The following is a 12,093-nucleotide window of genomic DNA, read 5'->3' as shown; positions in this document are numbered from 1 at the left end:
ATATCTTCCCAAACGCTGGACGTTGCCATGGCAAATGCTATATCATGGACCTAAAATGGAGGATCAGCTAGGCCACTCAAAATAGTCACCCACACTGGGAACATGTTTTTTATTTGGCTGCGTCACTACACTAATGCCGTTTGATGTCTCTTCTGCCTGCGCACCAAAACGCCAGAGATTCAATGTGCTGATCTGTTTTGCTTCAAGCTCACTAGCGTAACATATGTGGATAGTATTTATGAGTTGCAGGTCTTTTTCCTGTGAGCCACTCGCGCACCTTATTGTTGGAGATCCCAAAAATGATCTAATCATGTATCATTGACGACTGGAGTGTGCTGAAATTGCTTGACTGCGCCTTCAATAGCAAGTCAGTGAGGAAGCTCTCAAATGCCTCTCCCGCATTCTGGTGCGCGTACGAAAGATATAACGCTCAAATATTTCACTTTTTTTAGGAGAGCAATGCCGATGGAATTGTTTATGAACTGCATCAAAGCTCTTGCACTCTGCCTTGTTTTCGAAGACTAAGGTGTTGAAAATTTCAATTGTTTGGGGACCTGCTAGTGAGCAGCAATGCAATACATCTCTTGTTGGGCTGTGCTTGTAGGCCAAGGGCTCCAGCATAGAGTTTAAGCTGTTGTTTAAACACCCTCCAATTCTTGTTTACATTACCAGTAATTCGAAGCAGCTGAGGTGCCTTGATAACTTCCATCCCAGACTTAAACGTTTTACCGCTCAATTTTTACCAGTTGCCGGTAGCTTGTAAGATTAATCGAAAAAGCCACATTTTCTTTCTCCTTCTTCAAAGTTACCTTTAGTGTTTTGGATATTTCTGCAGAATCTTCTTGTTCTTAGTAAATCACCAACCTGGTACCATGTCATGTTCCGTGGACTGGCCAATACGAATGATCAACTACAGAGCATTTAATTTAAATAATTTTTCATGAAACAACTGCATGATAAAGATAACTGGGATAAATGAAACAATAAGCTACTAACGCTATTATAGAGCTACTGCAAAATACGCCTATCCGCCAACATGACTTACTCCCAACTCTCCAGACCCTAGATCATGTGGTGAGTTTAAACTGCCACCTGGTGGTCAGAGGTCATTTTTGATATTATGTACAGAATTGCTTTATGCATATCATCACAACTCACTCGCAACACTCTCTCACATGCACATCACTCTCAAAACACTCACAACACGCTCTCACTCACAACATGCTATCATTCTGTTATGGGAGCGGCGTTTTCAGAACCCCAAAATGTATCATGGAGTTCAACCAACCTCTCTCTTTAATGTATTGTTGCTTTTGAAGCACACGGCTTGGTCTCCAGGTGTGGTATTACAATTATGGACACGTGGGTTTTTAAACACAAAACAATGTTTGTTCCATTAATTCAACTTAACCTTTTTAAATAAATATTGGATCCCTTAACACCCCTTACTTCAAAGATAACCCCGAAAATAACACAACACTAAATAATCCCTCAAAATGTTCCTTCAAGCCTCCAAAAGACTTAACACCTTTAAACAGAAACACATCAGGTTAAAGACATTACTATTATGAGTTTAAATCACCCAAATGATTCAGAGATAGTTTTTCTTGGCAGAGATCACCGCAGATCCAGCTTACTGCAAAACACAAACATGCAGCTCTCAGCAAACCAGCCAGGCACTTTTCAGCTGCTCTCTTAAACTCAAAATCAAACTCCCAAAAAGCAGAAGTGAGCTCAACTCAGCTACCCCCACCCTCTGACATCACTTCAGTAATATGAGCTGCTCTATTTCTTAAAGGTACGTTGCTTAAACAACTAATTCTTAAAGGTACTCTCACATGACAATTCACAAAACACCCTCATTCACAACACTCTCACTCACTCATAACACACTCTCACTCACAACACTCTCTGTCTCCACTCACAAATAAATTTAAAGTATCCTGGGTGGGATTCCCCCTTCAAAGTGTTGACGCCGTCGTAAAAACCGGAGAGTTTAATGATGGCGTCATCGGACCGCTAAGTGTAGCGATCCTCTGCTCTACAAGAGGCCAGCATGGCACTGGCACGACTTATGCGCCGCAGGTCTGTACATGCATGCTGCGACCGCCGTGAGCTGAGAGAATACCACCCCATTCTTTTTTAAATTTCAATTAAGGGGCAACTTAGAATGGTCACTCCACCTACCCTGCACATCGGTTTGGGTTCTGGGGATGAGACCCACGCAGACACAGTGAGAATGTGCAAAATCCAGACGGGCAATGACCCGGGGCCTGGATTGAAGCCAGGTACTTGTCGCTGTGAGACAGCAGTGCTAACCACTGTGCCATCATGCCACCCCCAGAGTGAAGAAAGCTGCTCTTCCAATCACAGACTGGTTATCTTCCACATTGGCTACTGATTGGCTCAATAATAAGGAACAGCATATGATTGGAGCTGTAGTTGTTTGAAAAATCTTCAAAATCACTGACTGACATTTTGAACGCAGGTCGACGTGCCAGATAGACAGGCTTGGTGGGCTGGGTAGAAGCACGTGGACCATGTGTTAGACAAACCTGGATTAGATGTTCTACTCGCTCCTCAAATCAATAACATTCTTAGACGTGGAATCACTTTTCATAGTTTATTAAGCTATTAGTACACACAGTCGTTAACAGACACTTGGAAATGATACTTGCAAATTCACAGGGGCATGGATGGATTAAGGACTCAAATAGATTCCTGCTCTAAGATCAGCCTTTAGGTTTCTAAATCTGTTGAAAATACCATTTTTTATACACTTCCCATTCTCTAAATGGAAATCCACGTTTCTGCATTACATGGGCTGGATTCTCCGCCAGCGGGATGCTCCATTTTTCCCGCAGCCCGGGGGTGTCTCGGTGTGGGGATGCCCCACAATGGGAAATCACGATATGGGCAGCATGGTAGGACAGTTGCTTCACAGCTCCAAGGTCCCAGATTCAATTCCGGCTTGGGTCACTGTCTGAGCGGAGTCTGTACGTTCTCTCCGTGTCTGCGTGGGTTTCCTCCGGGTGCTCCGGTTTCCTCCCACAGTCCAAAGATGTGCAGATTAGGTGGATTGGCCATGCTAAATTGCCCTCAGCATCCAAAGAGGTTGGGTGGGGTTGCTGCATTACGGGGACAGGGTGGATGTGTGGGCTTGGATAGGGTGCTCTTTCCAAGGGCTGGTGCAGACTCGATGGGCTGAATGGCCTTCTTCTGCACTGTAAATTCTATGATTCTATGATTGACCAGCCGGCGTAACGGCGCATCCCACCGGCTTGCTGAAACAGAAATGTGGCACGGCGAGACGGAGAATCCAGCCCATGTATTTTTTTCAAAAGTTAAAATACATCTTACATGTAAAGAGCTTAAGCAAATGTAGCCCTTATCATTACTAATAATAATCTTTCTTATTGCCACAAGTAGGCTTACATGAACACTGCAATGAAATTACTGTGAAAATCCCCTAGTCGCCACATTCCGGCATCTGTTCGGGTACACGGAAGGAGAATTCAGAATGTCCAAATTGCCTTAAAGCACATCTTTCGGGACTTGTGGGAAGAAGCCAGAGCAGCGGGAGGAAACCCACGCAGACACGGGGAGAACATAAAGACTGCACAGACAGTGACCCAAGCCAGGAATCGAACCTGGGACCTTGGCGCTGTGAAGCAACAGTGCTAACCACTGTACTACCTTGCAGCCCCACTAACCTTAATTAATGGCCCACTAACTTTAATTAATGAACTGGTTTCCTTTCTGAACCAAAAAATACTGCAACTGATGGAAATCAGACGTTAGCATGGGCGCAAAATATTGCAAGTCAGAAAAGGAGAATGTCGCCTGTGAGGTCTCGTTTTCGGATTTTTTTCACCCCATTGCTGGTGTTGTAAAAATGTTGCTGGCCTTTCTCATTTCAATCAATTCACATCTCATTAAAGGACTTCCCCACCATATGCTCCCCCTCACTGACATAAGGTCACTTTGGCGAGGTTTAGAACTGCTTCTTAAAAATCGGAACCAGGCAAAGGGAATCCGCTGGTGGCGGACAGTTAAGTATAGCGCCCAGAGGAGAAGGACATGCTGTGGCAGTGCCCCCTGGCATGGTCCCCTTGGCACTGCTGGGAGAAGTGCCATGAGGGGACCCACTAGGGAGCTCCATTGGAGGCCTTCCCTTTATCCGTGGGTGGAGGGGGCTCTCCGTGTATTGGGGGCAGGGGAGGGGAGTTTTTTGTTCATTATTGGAGTTCAGGGTACCTGAAATGGTCCGCTGATATTGGGATTTCCAGCATTTCTGTCTTTTTCCAGCCCGCCCCACCAGTGTGGCGGCATGGGTCATGACTGGTGATTTCCTTTGCATTCTCTGACGAGTAAAGCAGGCTGTGCAGCTGGCCAGCTGCACGCTGGTTTTCTTGCCTCAGCCAGCACTGTGCAAAAATGGGAAACTTCCACCCTTCATCAATACTGCCTGACCTGCTGAGTATTTCCATCATCTTTGGTTTTTAATTCCGTTCCCTAACAACCTCATTGAAGTATCCCATTGAAGTAATGACATTTTTGCTCTTGATATATACAATTGCTGTTCCACCAAGCAAAGCTTGTGATGAAAAATCTGCCTTAGGTTGTGTATCATTCAGTAACAGTTAATCTCCTGATTCTACAGAAACCCCAAATAAAAAAGGTGGTGTATACTTAAACCTTTTTTCTTTTGCAGGACTAACCATTTCCCCTCATCTATGGGCAATGAGTATGTCTCCCTGAAATTTAGAAGTCAATGTGCGAATTAACGTCTCTAACTATGTTACTCAGGTGATCATTTCATACTGAAAATGGCCACTTCTGCAGAGTTGGTCTCAAGTCAAAGCTTTGGTAATCACTAAGTTATAATTTCATCATACTTCCGGGTTTAACACATATAGATTAATAGCTAATATTACGACAATGTAATCGTGTGTAAAGACAAATTTCAGAACAGTGTGATTGACTCTTTCCTTACAGTAGCTATGCTGATGCCTTATTTACAGCCAATTTGTGATCACCAAAGATGAACAAAACAGCCTTCTTTTTAATTTATCCACTCAGGATTAAAAAGTCTAGCAATTTGCTTGGCCTTTATACCTCATTGGATTAAAAAAAAATCGATCCAAGACCTTTTGGAAGTTATAGTAATAATGTAAACATGCTAAATTCCAAAATGTTCTCACAGGATTAAGCAATGAATTGCCACAGATTCAGTGTTTGCATCAGATGATTCCAAGGAACGTGTGGCGTTTTATGACATTACTGAGGAAGGCATCTAGCAGTTAAGTAGTCTTCTTGTAATTCAACCACTGTTCATCTTTCTTTAACCTTAAAACATTAGCATATGACACATGTAATAAATATTATGTGATCACTTTGTAACAAGCTCGCAAAAGGAAAAAAGGTTTCTCTGCACACATTTTGTTAAAATAAAATTACGGCATATATTCTTGACATTTTTTTCAGTTAGTTGTACAAGGTTTGTGAAAGTGATTTTTTAAAAAGCTGTCTGAGTCATAAGATTCACAGTAACAGAAAATCGGTGGGGATTCTTCCCAGGTTCCTGAAGACAGGTTTGGAGGTGGGGGACAGGAAAATTGGACAAAGGGCCATTGGATCAGTATCCTGAAGTATTCCACTTCTTTTGTGAAGAAGTCAGATAAACTTACTGAAATCTGAAATAAAGATATGATGAAATCTGAACTGGAAGTGCTGAAGGCAGACAGAATCACTGGTTGCAACTTTCGTCAAACATTCCGAAGAAGTTGTGATGGAATTGTAACAGAAGAAGATGTAAATATAGCAATACATTCAACATATTCCAAAACCTTAACTAGTACTAATACCAACTTTATATGAACATCGAATTATTTTGTCATAACACTACCTTGCAGTCATACAAACATAAACACATAAAAAAGACTTTCATTTGTATAGTGCCTTTTACAACCTAGGGATATCACAGAGCAATTTACAGCCTATTAAGTACTCTTTGATGTCCAGCCACTGCTGTAATGAAGCACAGCAACCAAACAGCAATTTGATAAAACCTGATTACCTGTTTTATAATGTGATGTTGATTGAGGGACAAATATTCATTAGGACGCTGGGGAAAACTCCCCTGTTCTTCAAAATAATTACATTGGATCTCTAACCACTGTGCCACTGTGCTGTCTTAGCATTATGCATTTTCAGGATCAGAATCTACTTAGGGGGAAAACTCCCTAAAGCTATATTTAATCTAATAATATACAAGGCCTCAAATAAGCCTAAGCTAACTATTGCAGAGAGTGGAGCAAGTTTGAGTTTCAATATTATCCATCAGTTTGAGTCTTTCAGAGTTAATTTGTATTCTCTATGTCGTATGCTGTTGGTCCATCCATAGAGAATCCCAAGTAAAAGGATATTTTTTCAATACTCAGACCACTTCTGAGCTTTCCCAAATATACAGGGCGCACAAGAATTTTGATTTTTTCATCACTGCCAAACTCTACATATACTTTGTTATCTTCCCCTGTTCTACCATACACACGGAGAAGAAGATTTTTGACTTTTTCTTCTTTCCAGATTTCTCCAGATTGCCATAACGTATTCCGGCGTTCCTCCTTTTCGAAGAATCGATCGATCTTTGCTTTCTGAATAAATCTGTTCATACCATCTTTCTTGCCAAGATAGAAATGTGCAACAGGGTGTTTGGAACGACCCATTCGTCCATAACAGCCTCTAAATGACTGTTTTACTGCAGTCATGCATCTCAGAAGTAATCTGGAATCGTCATTTATTTCATTATACTTTGTAGGCCAAAATAATAGGGAAGCCAAGAAATATGGTTCAACGTGACCAGAATTAAATCCAACATCTTGTAGGACTTCTTTCAAAAGATCTTTAAGTCTATCATAAGGTTCGATTAGTTTGGACTTTGGTTTAACACTGTTAAGTACAATGTTAGCCAATATAAAATTTAGTCTTTGTCTTGCTAACTTTTTCATTGTTGAATTCTGAAGGAGAAATTGGTACTTGCTGACAATCTCTTCCATTCTTTGCCCAACGTCATGGTTATTTGTTAGGAGCAAACCAGCAAAACGGTCAGCTTTGTGGAACTCTAAAAACTTTTTACATTCTTCCAACTCCAGTGGCAGACTGAGCTTTGGCTTGTTCTTCCTTGCAGCCCTACTTTCAATCTGTGATCGGCAAAATACTTCTGTGTACTTTGAAAAGCATTCTGCAATTTTTCTGCGAATCTTAAATTCTGCTATTTCCCTCTCAATATTCTTTGTTTTGAAATGGACAAAATAGTCTTCAAAAAATTCAAAAGCTGTTTTTGTAGTGATCTGGATATTCATCAGGTATCGGTTGTATTCTTCAACCACTGAACACAACTCTTCATCAGTACTGTTTGTCTTTTCAATGTGCCCTAGATTCATGTTACCTGACAGCAAATGCATTAAATAAATTTTGCTTATTTCGTCCTTTCCGCTGAAGATTGGTATCATTCTGAGGATATCTATAACATACAGAGCAACTTCAATCTCTCCAAAATATCCAGAGGTGTTGTACGCATCATATTTCCGTTTAGAGTTCTGTGCTTTCCATTCAGTTCTGGCCTCTCCTTTCTTTTCTGTCAGATACTGAGATTCTTTGAAAGCAGCTGAAGCAGATTGAGCAAGTTCCAGGAATTCACTCAATTGTTCAGAAGTCACCACAGTTTGTTTAGCAATTTCAGCACATTCCATTTTGTACTTTAACTTGCTTTTGAAAACTTGGCCTAATGTATCAGTGATGTAAGAATTATCTTTTGCCTGATCTTTAGCCTTAGTGGCCCAGTTAAGTGCTGAATCATAATCCTTTACTATCAGATAGTAATGTCGTGCTAGAACCTGGGAAATGAAGGGATTTTGGTCAAACCTGTTTGATGCTTCAGTCAAAACATTTACAACCCGATCATTTCCTTCCTCCGATTGTATTGCTTCAATTAAAGGGGAGAACAAAGTATCTGCTTCATCTCCATGTTCTTTTCGTTGTCTGGTGATCAACAAACACCATGTGTCTTGCATGAGTTTTTCTCTTCCAATGCTACGTTGGAGAAATATGTTTTGAGAGAGCAACGTCAAAGCAATTTTACTCTTGGGAAGGTTGTAAGAATGATTCAATTCTTGCAAGCAACGGCTTGCAATCAATGGGTGGATGATTCGAATTCCCTCATATCTTCCATATTCTTCCACTTCTATACGAATAAGGAGGTTGCAATAAGTGTCCATCACATCTTCAAACTTTTCTGGACCCCAGAATGATGTTTTCACTTGTCCTAATCCCAGGAATTCTTCACATTTTGAAACTGATACTGAAGAATCTTTGACATACCAATTCAGCAAAGCCAAAATTGAAATCAGTTGCCCTTGTTTGGTGGCCATATTAAAATCCTTCAAACTATTACGGACTACATCTTCAATGTATTTTTTATCAAAGTTACTCTTCATAATCATGAAAGAGTAGAAGTTTTCAGGTTTTGAATGATGTTCCTCAATCTCCTGAAGTTTTATCTCAAACAAATGTTGCTCTTTAATGGACAGTTTATGTTTTAGAGCAACACTGACCAAAACATTCCTTTTTGAGCTTCTGACTGGATCCTGGGATCTCATACAGTTTAGAATGATTACCAAAGGTACCTCAAACCGCAGGCCTTTCTCTGCAACGATCGACTGAATTGAGTTCTGTAACACATGCACATTTTCAAATTCTTCAAAGTCATCTACCAGAAGTAATACAGGTAAGTAATCTGAGTTAGTTTTCTCTTTATAAGTAACCAGATGAATGACTTGTTTACCAATTTCTTCAAAGTCTTCTTTACTGTTCTTCAATACAGCACATCTGAATTTTTTCCTTGACTCCCATAGAAAATGCATGGCTAAAGTTGTCCCACCACAACCTGGATGATGAAATAAGTTGGCAATCTTCACACACATTGCAGAAGGTGATTTTGCATTGATCATTTCATCAAGATCCGTGTAACAATCTCGTTTGATAAAAGGAACTTTTGTGGAAAAGTAGAAGTTCCACCATGATGCTTTACCACCTCTGTAAAATTGCTCCTCTTTGGATTTTTGAAACTCCTTAAAGCGATTTTGATCGCTTTCTATTTCGGTGCCCTCACATTCATTTTCGCACAGGACTTCGAGCGCAGTCAGAAGCTCCTCCTCCTTTTTCTGAAGTATAACAGACGCTGAAGTTGCAGATGGTAAGAATCGCCTTGCAGATCGTGTAACAGATCTTAATTTAAGAATAGTAGCATTGACTTCATCAAAGCTTAAGGCAGAAATACATCTCTCTGTGAGTTCCTGTGATTCACACGTGCACAGCATGAGATCCTTCCATCGCAAGAATGTTTGTTCACTTTCACAGATGCACAGTATGTCTTCTGTCCCTTTCAGTTCCTGGTAAAATGAACAGAAAGTTTCAAGAATGGGATCTCTTTGATCATCGACTTTAGACAAGAGCAGAAAAATGACAAGAAATTTCCCTTTTGGCATGATATCTGGTCGGCACAGAAAAGCAACCAATTTCCTAACATCCGCAGCTCGTTCTTTATACCACACTTTGGGTAGTAATGGCTTATAACTCTGATCATCAAGGTCCGACCTTCCATTGCAAAATATCCAGCTTGTTTGAGTGTACAAGTTCAGTTGTTCAATCTTTTCACTAACTGCAGTATCAATATCTTGGAAGTGACTAGCAAAATGAAGATTTGCTGTTCTCTCTTCACGATACAACTTGCACAAACCATTGGTTACTGACTCCGGGTCAAACTCTAGCACACAAAACCAATTCATTTCCTTTAAAAACTCTAAACTTTGAATTTGGTTCTGCTGGGATTTGTTTGTCACGAGTATGTACCACTGGTAATAGGATGTGTCCATCATTCCTGAGCCACCTGTAATCATCCGAACCAGCTTGTAACCCTCTTGTTTCTTTGTCTTCTTTTGTGGCTTTTCTTCAGCAATTTTCCGTTCCTCCACCAAGGTGCTTAATGTCTCCCTGAGGAGCCTTCTGTATTCAGCCTCTCTTTCTGTGATATTTTTATTTCCCAGAATATCTCTGGAGCTGCTTCCATCGCGTATGAACAGGCATTTCTCTTTACTCCTCACCCATTTTTCATTGATTTTATTCATCATGTGAATGTGATACAACTTGGAACCACATATCCTATAATTTGGTATAATATCAACTTCAATGATCAACTTTGTTGACAATGTTTGGTTTGGGCTCAAAATCGCCACAAATCGAGGTGGCCTAATGCATGATTTTGCATCCGGAATGTCCTCTTTTTCAAAGTAGTGAGCAAAATGATTATGAAGACAGTCAACATATTTATCTGTGCTGTCCACGGACACACCTATAATCTCACCATGTTCAAATCCACTTTTTGTGTCTCCTACCCCAAAGTGGATGGTACCATTGGTTCTGCTATTCATGCATGCAGCTGAGAATCTAAACACTTCATTGGTAAACTTCTTCTTCATATCTTCCTCCGGTGCACCCGCCGTCAAAGTAAAAAGTTTAAACTCATGTACTGGGTCAATTAGATTCGAGGGTCCAGTTTCAGGAGAAAGAACATAGTTCTGTATGTACCTTGTGCCTGCATCGCGTTCATCAAATGGATACGTTTCACATCTTGTTTTTGATCTTGTGGCCAGTTTTACTGTTGCATCATTAGCAGAAGTCTGCTGTGAGCAGTTCTGTTCTTTTGTTTCATTTTCCTCTGATTTTGTGCAAGTAACCAAGTTAACTTGTGTTTCTGTGCCTACTTGACAACTAGTGGCGGAGCTATCAGAATCGGTCTTGTCTTTTTTATTCTTTCTGTTGCACTTTTGTTGGACAGAGTTCTTGGGAAACTCTGCAGAATCTGTTTTACTGGTCTGGCTCTTTGATTCACTGCTGTCGACCAGCTTACAATCTGAGCCATTTGCTCCTGAAGAGGATCTTTTTGAAGTTATTTGCTTATCATCCGCAGCAGCTGTAAGCTTTGGGTCCAACTTTGAGCCCTTGATGAATTCATCACGTTTACGTATTATCACAGCAGCGGGTCCAGCCTTTATGCCCATTTCCTTTATATCCGCTTTAGTAAGTTCATTCAATACCACTCCACAGACATCTTCATTGTACAGTATGTCACCACATTTCTGATCAAGTTTCAGTCGATCAGCCACCCAGACTTTCACATGCTCTTTGGTCCATTTTGTTAAGCTATCAGGTAAATCGCACAGCCTGCTCATCTTCAGATCGTCACCTATTATAGAAATACAAGTCACAGGATTATTTACTCTGCAAACTATCATGGTTTCTTTTAGAATATTATTAGAATGTTATATTCAAATTGTTTACAATGGTGTTCCCGATGTGGAACATCAGGGTTACATTACATCACTGGCAAGTGGCGGGGTCAATCGCAGCGTGATTGCCCAGTGACCTAAAATGTGATGTTCCTCTCGCGAGATTTCCCATGACCATCACCAAACACACCCGAGAGGAATGGGAGCATAAAATCCCAGCTGGTGAATGTAGTAATAGTAGTAGTGTCAATACAATTTGAGCAAACAAGGCCTGTGATGTTAGAGGGGGACAGGAATCTAATAGGCCTGCTGGGGCTGATTCAAAACTGGGCTGAATCACAACCCATGTGACAAGAAGGCACCACGAGTTGTAAGTATCCCTCAGGATGTCAACTGAGATTTCAAAACTGGAGTTCTGGGGCGGGATTCTCCCGCAATTGGCGGTGCGGGCAATAACGGTGCCAAAGAGTGGCATGAACAATTCCGGTGTTGGGACACCCGGAATGTGCGGCATCCTTCGCACTTCCGGGGGCTAGGCCGACGCTGGAGGGGTGGGAGCCGCGTCAATTGGCGCCGAAGCGCCTCTGCCGGCCGGCGCCAGGTGTCGCATGCGGAGGACCACCAACGTGTTCTGGCGCACGCGCAGAACCGATGGTCTGTTTCCTGCACATGCGCAGGGGGAATCTTCTCCGTGCTGGCCATGGCGGAGTCTTACACAGGCCAGCGTGGGGGGAAAGAGTGGCCC

General features: G+C 41.5%; 1 protein-coding gene across 1 annotated transcript; it reads right to left on the bottom strand.

Annotated features, from left to right (window-relative positions):
* Nucleotides 1-5,477: 5,477 nt before the first annotated feature.
* On the bottom strand, nucleotides 5,478-11,647 carry LOC119966119 (sterile alpha motif domain-containing protein 9-like). The gene has a single exon (XM_038797357.1). It carries the CDS (start codon nucleotides 11,352-11,354, stop codon nucleotides 6,363-6,365), a length of 4,992 nt encoding a protein of 1,663 aa, XP_038653285.1. The 5' UTR covers nucleotides 11,355-11,647; the 3' UTR covers nucleotides 5,478-6,362.
* Nucleotides 11,648-12,093: the final 446 nt, after the last annotated feature.

This window comes from Scyliorhinus canicula, chromosome 5, assembly GCF_902713615.1.
Source record: "Scyliorhinus canicula chromosome 5, sScyCan1.1, whole genome shotgun sequence".
Classification (NCBI taxonomy): Eukaryota; Metazoa; Chordata; class Chondrichthyes; order Carcharhiniformes; family Scyliorhinidae; genus Scyliorhinus; species Scyliorhinus canicula.
This window is presented reverse-complemented; position numbering and strand designations above follow the sequence as displayed.

Bases quoted from the DNA above. Each gene is read 5' to 3' on its own strand.
- LOC119966119 (XM_038797357.1), bottom strand. From the start codon at position 11,354: ATGATAGTTTGCAGAGTAAATAATCCTGTGACTTGTATTTCTATAATA.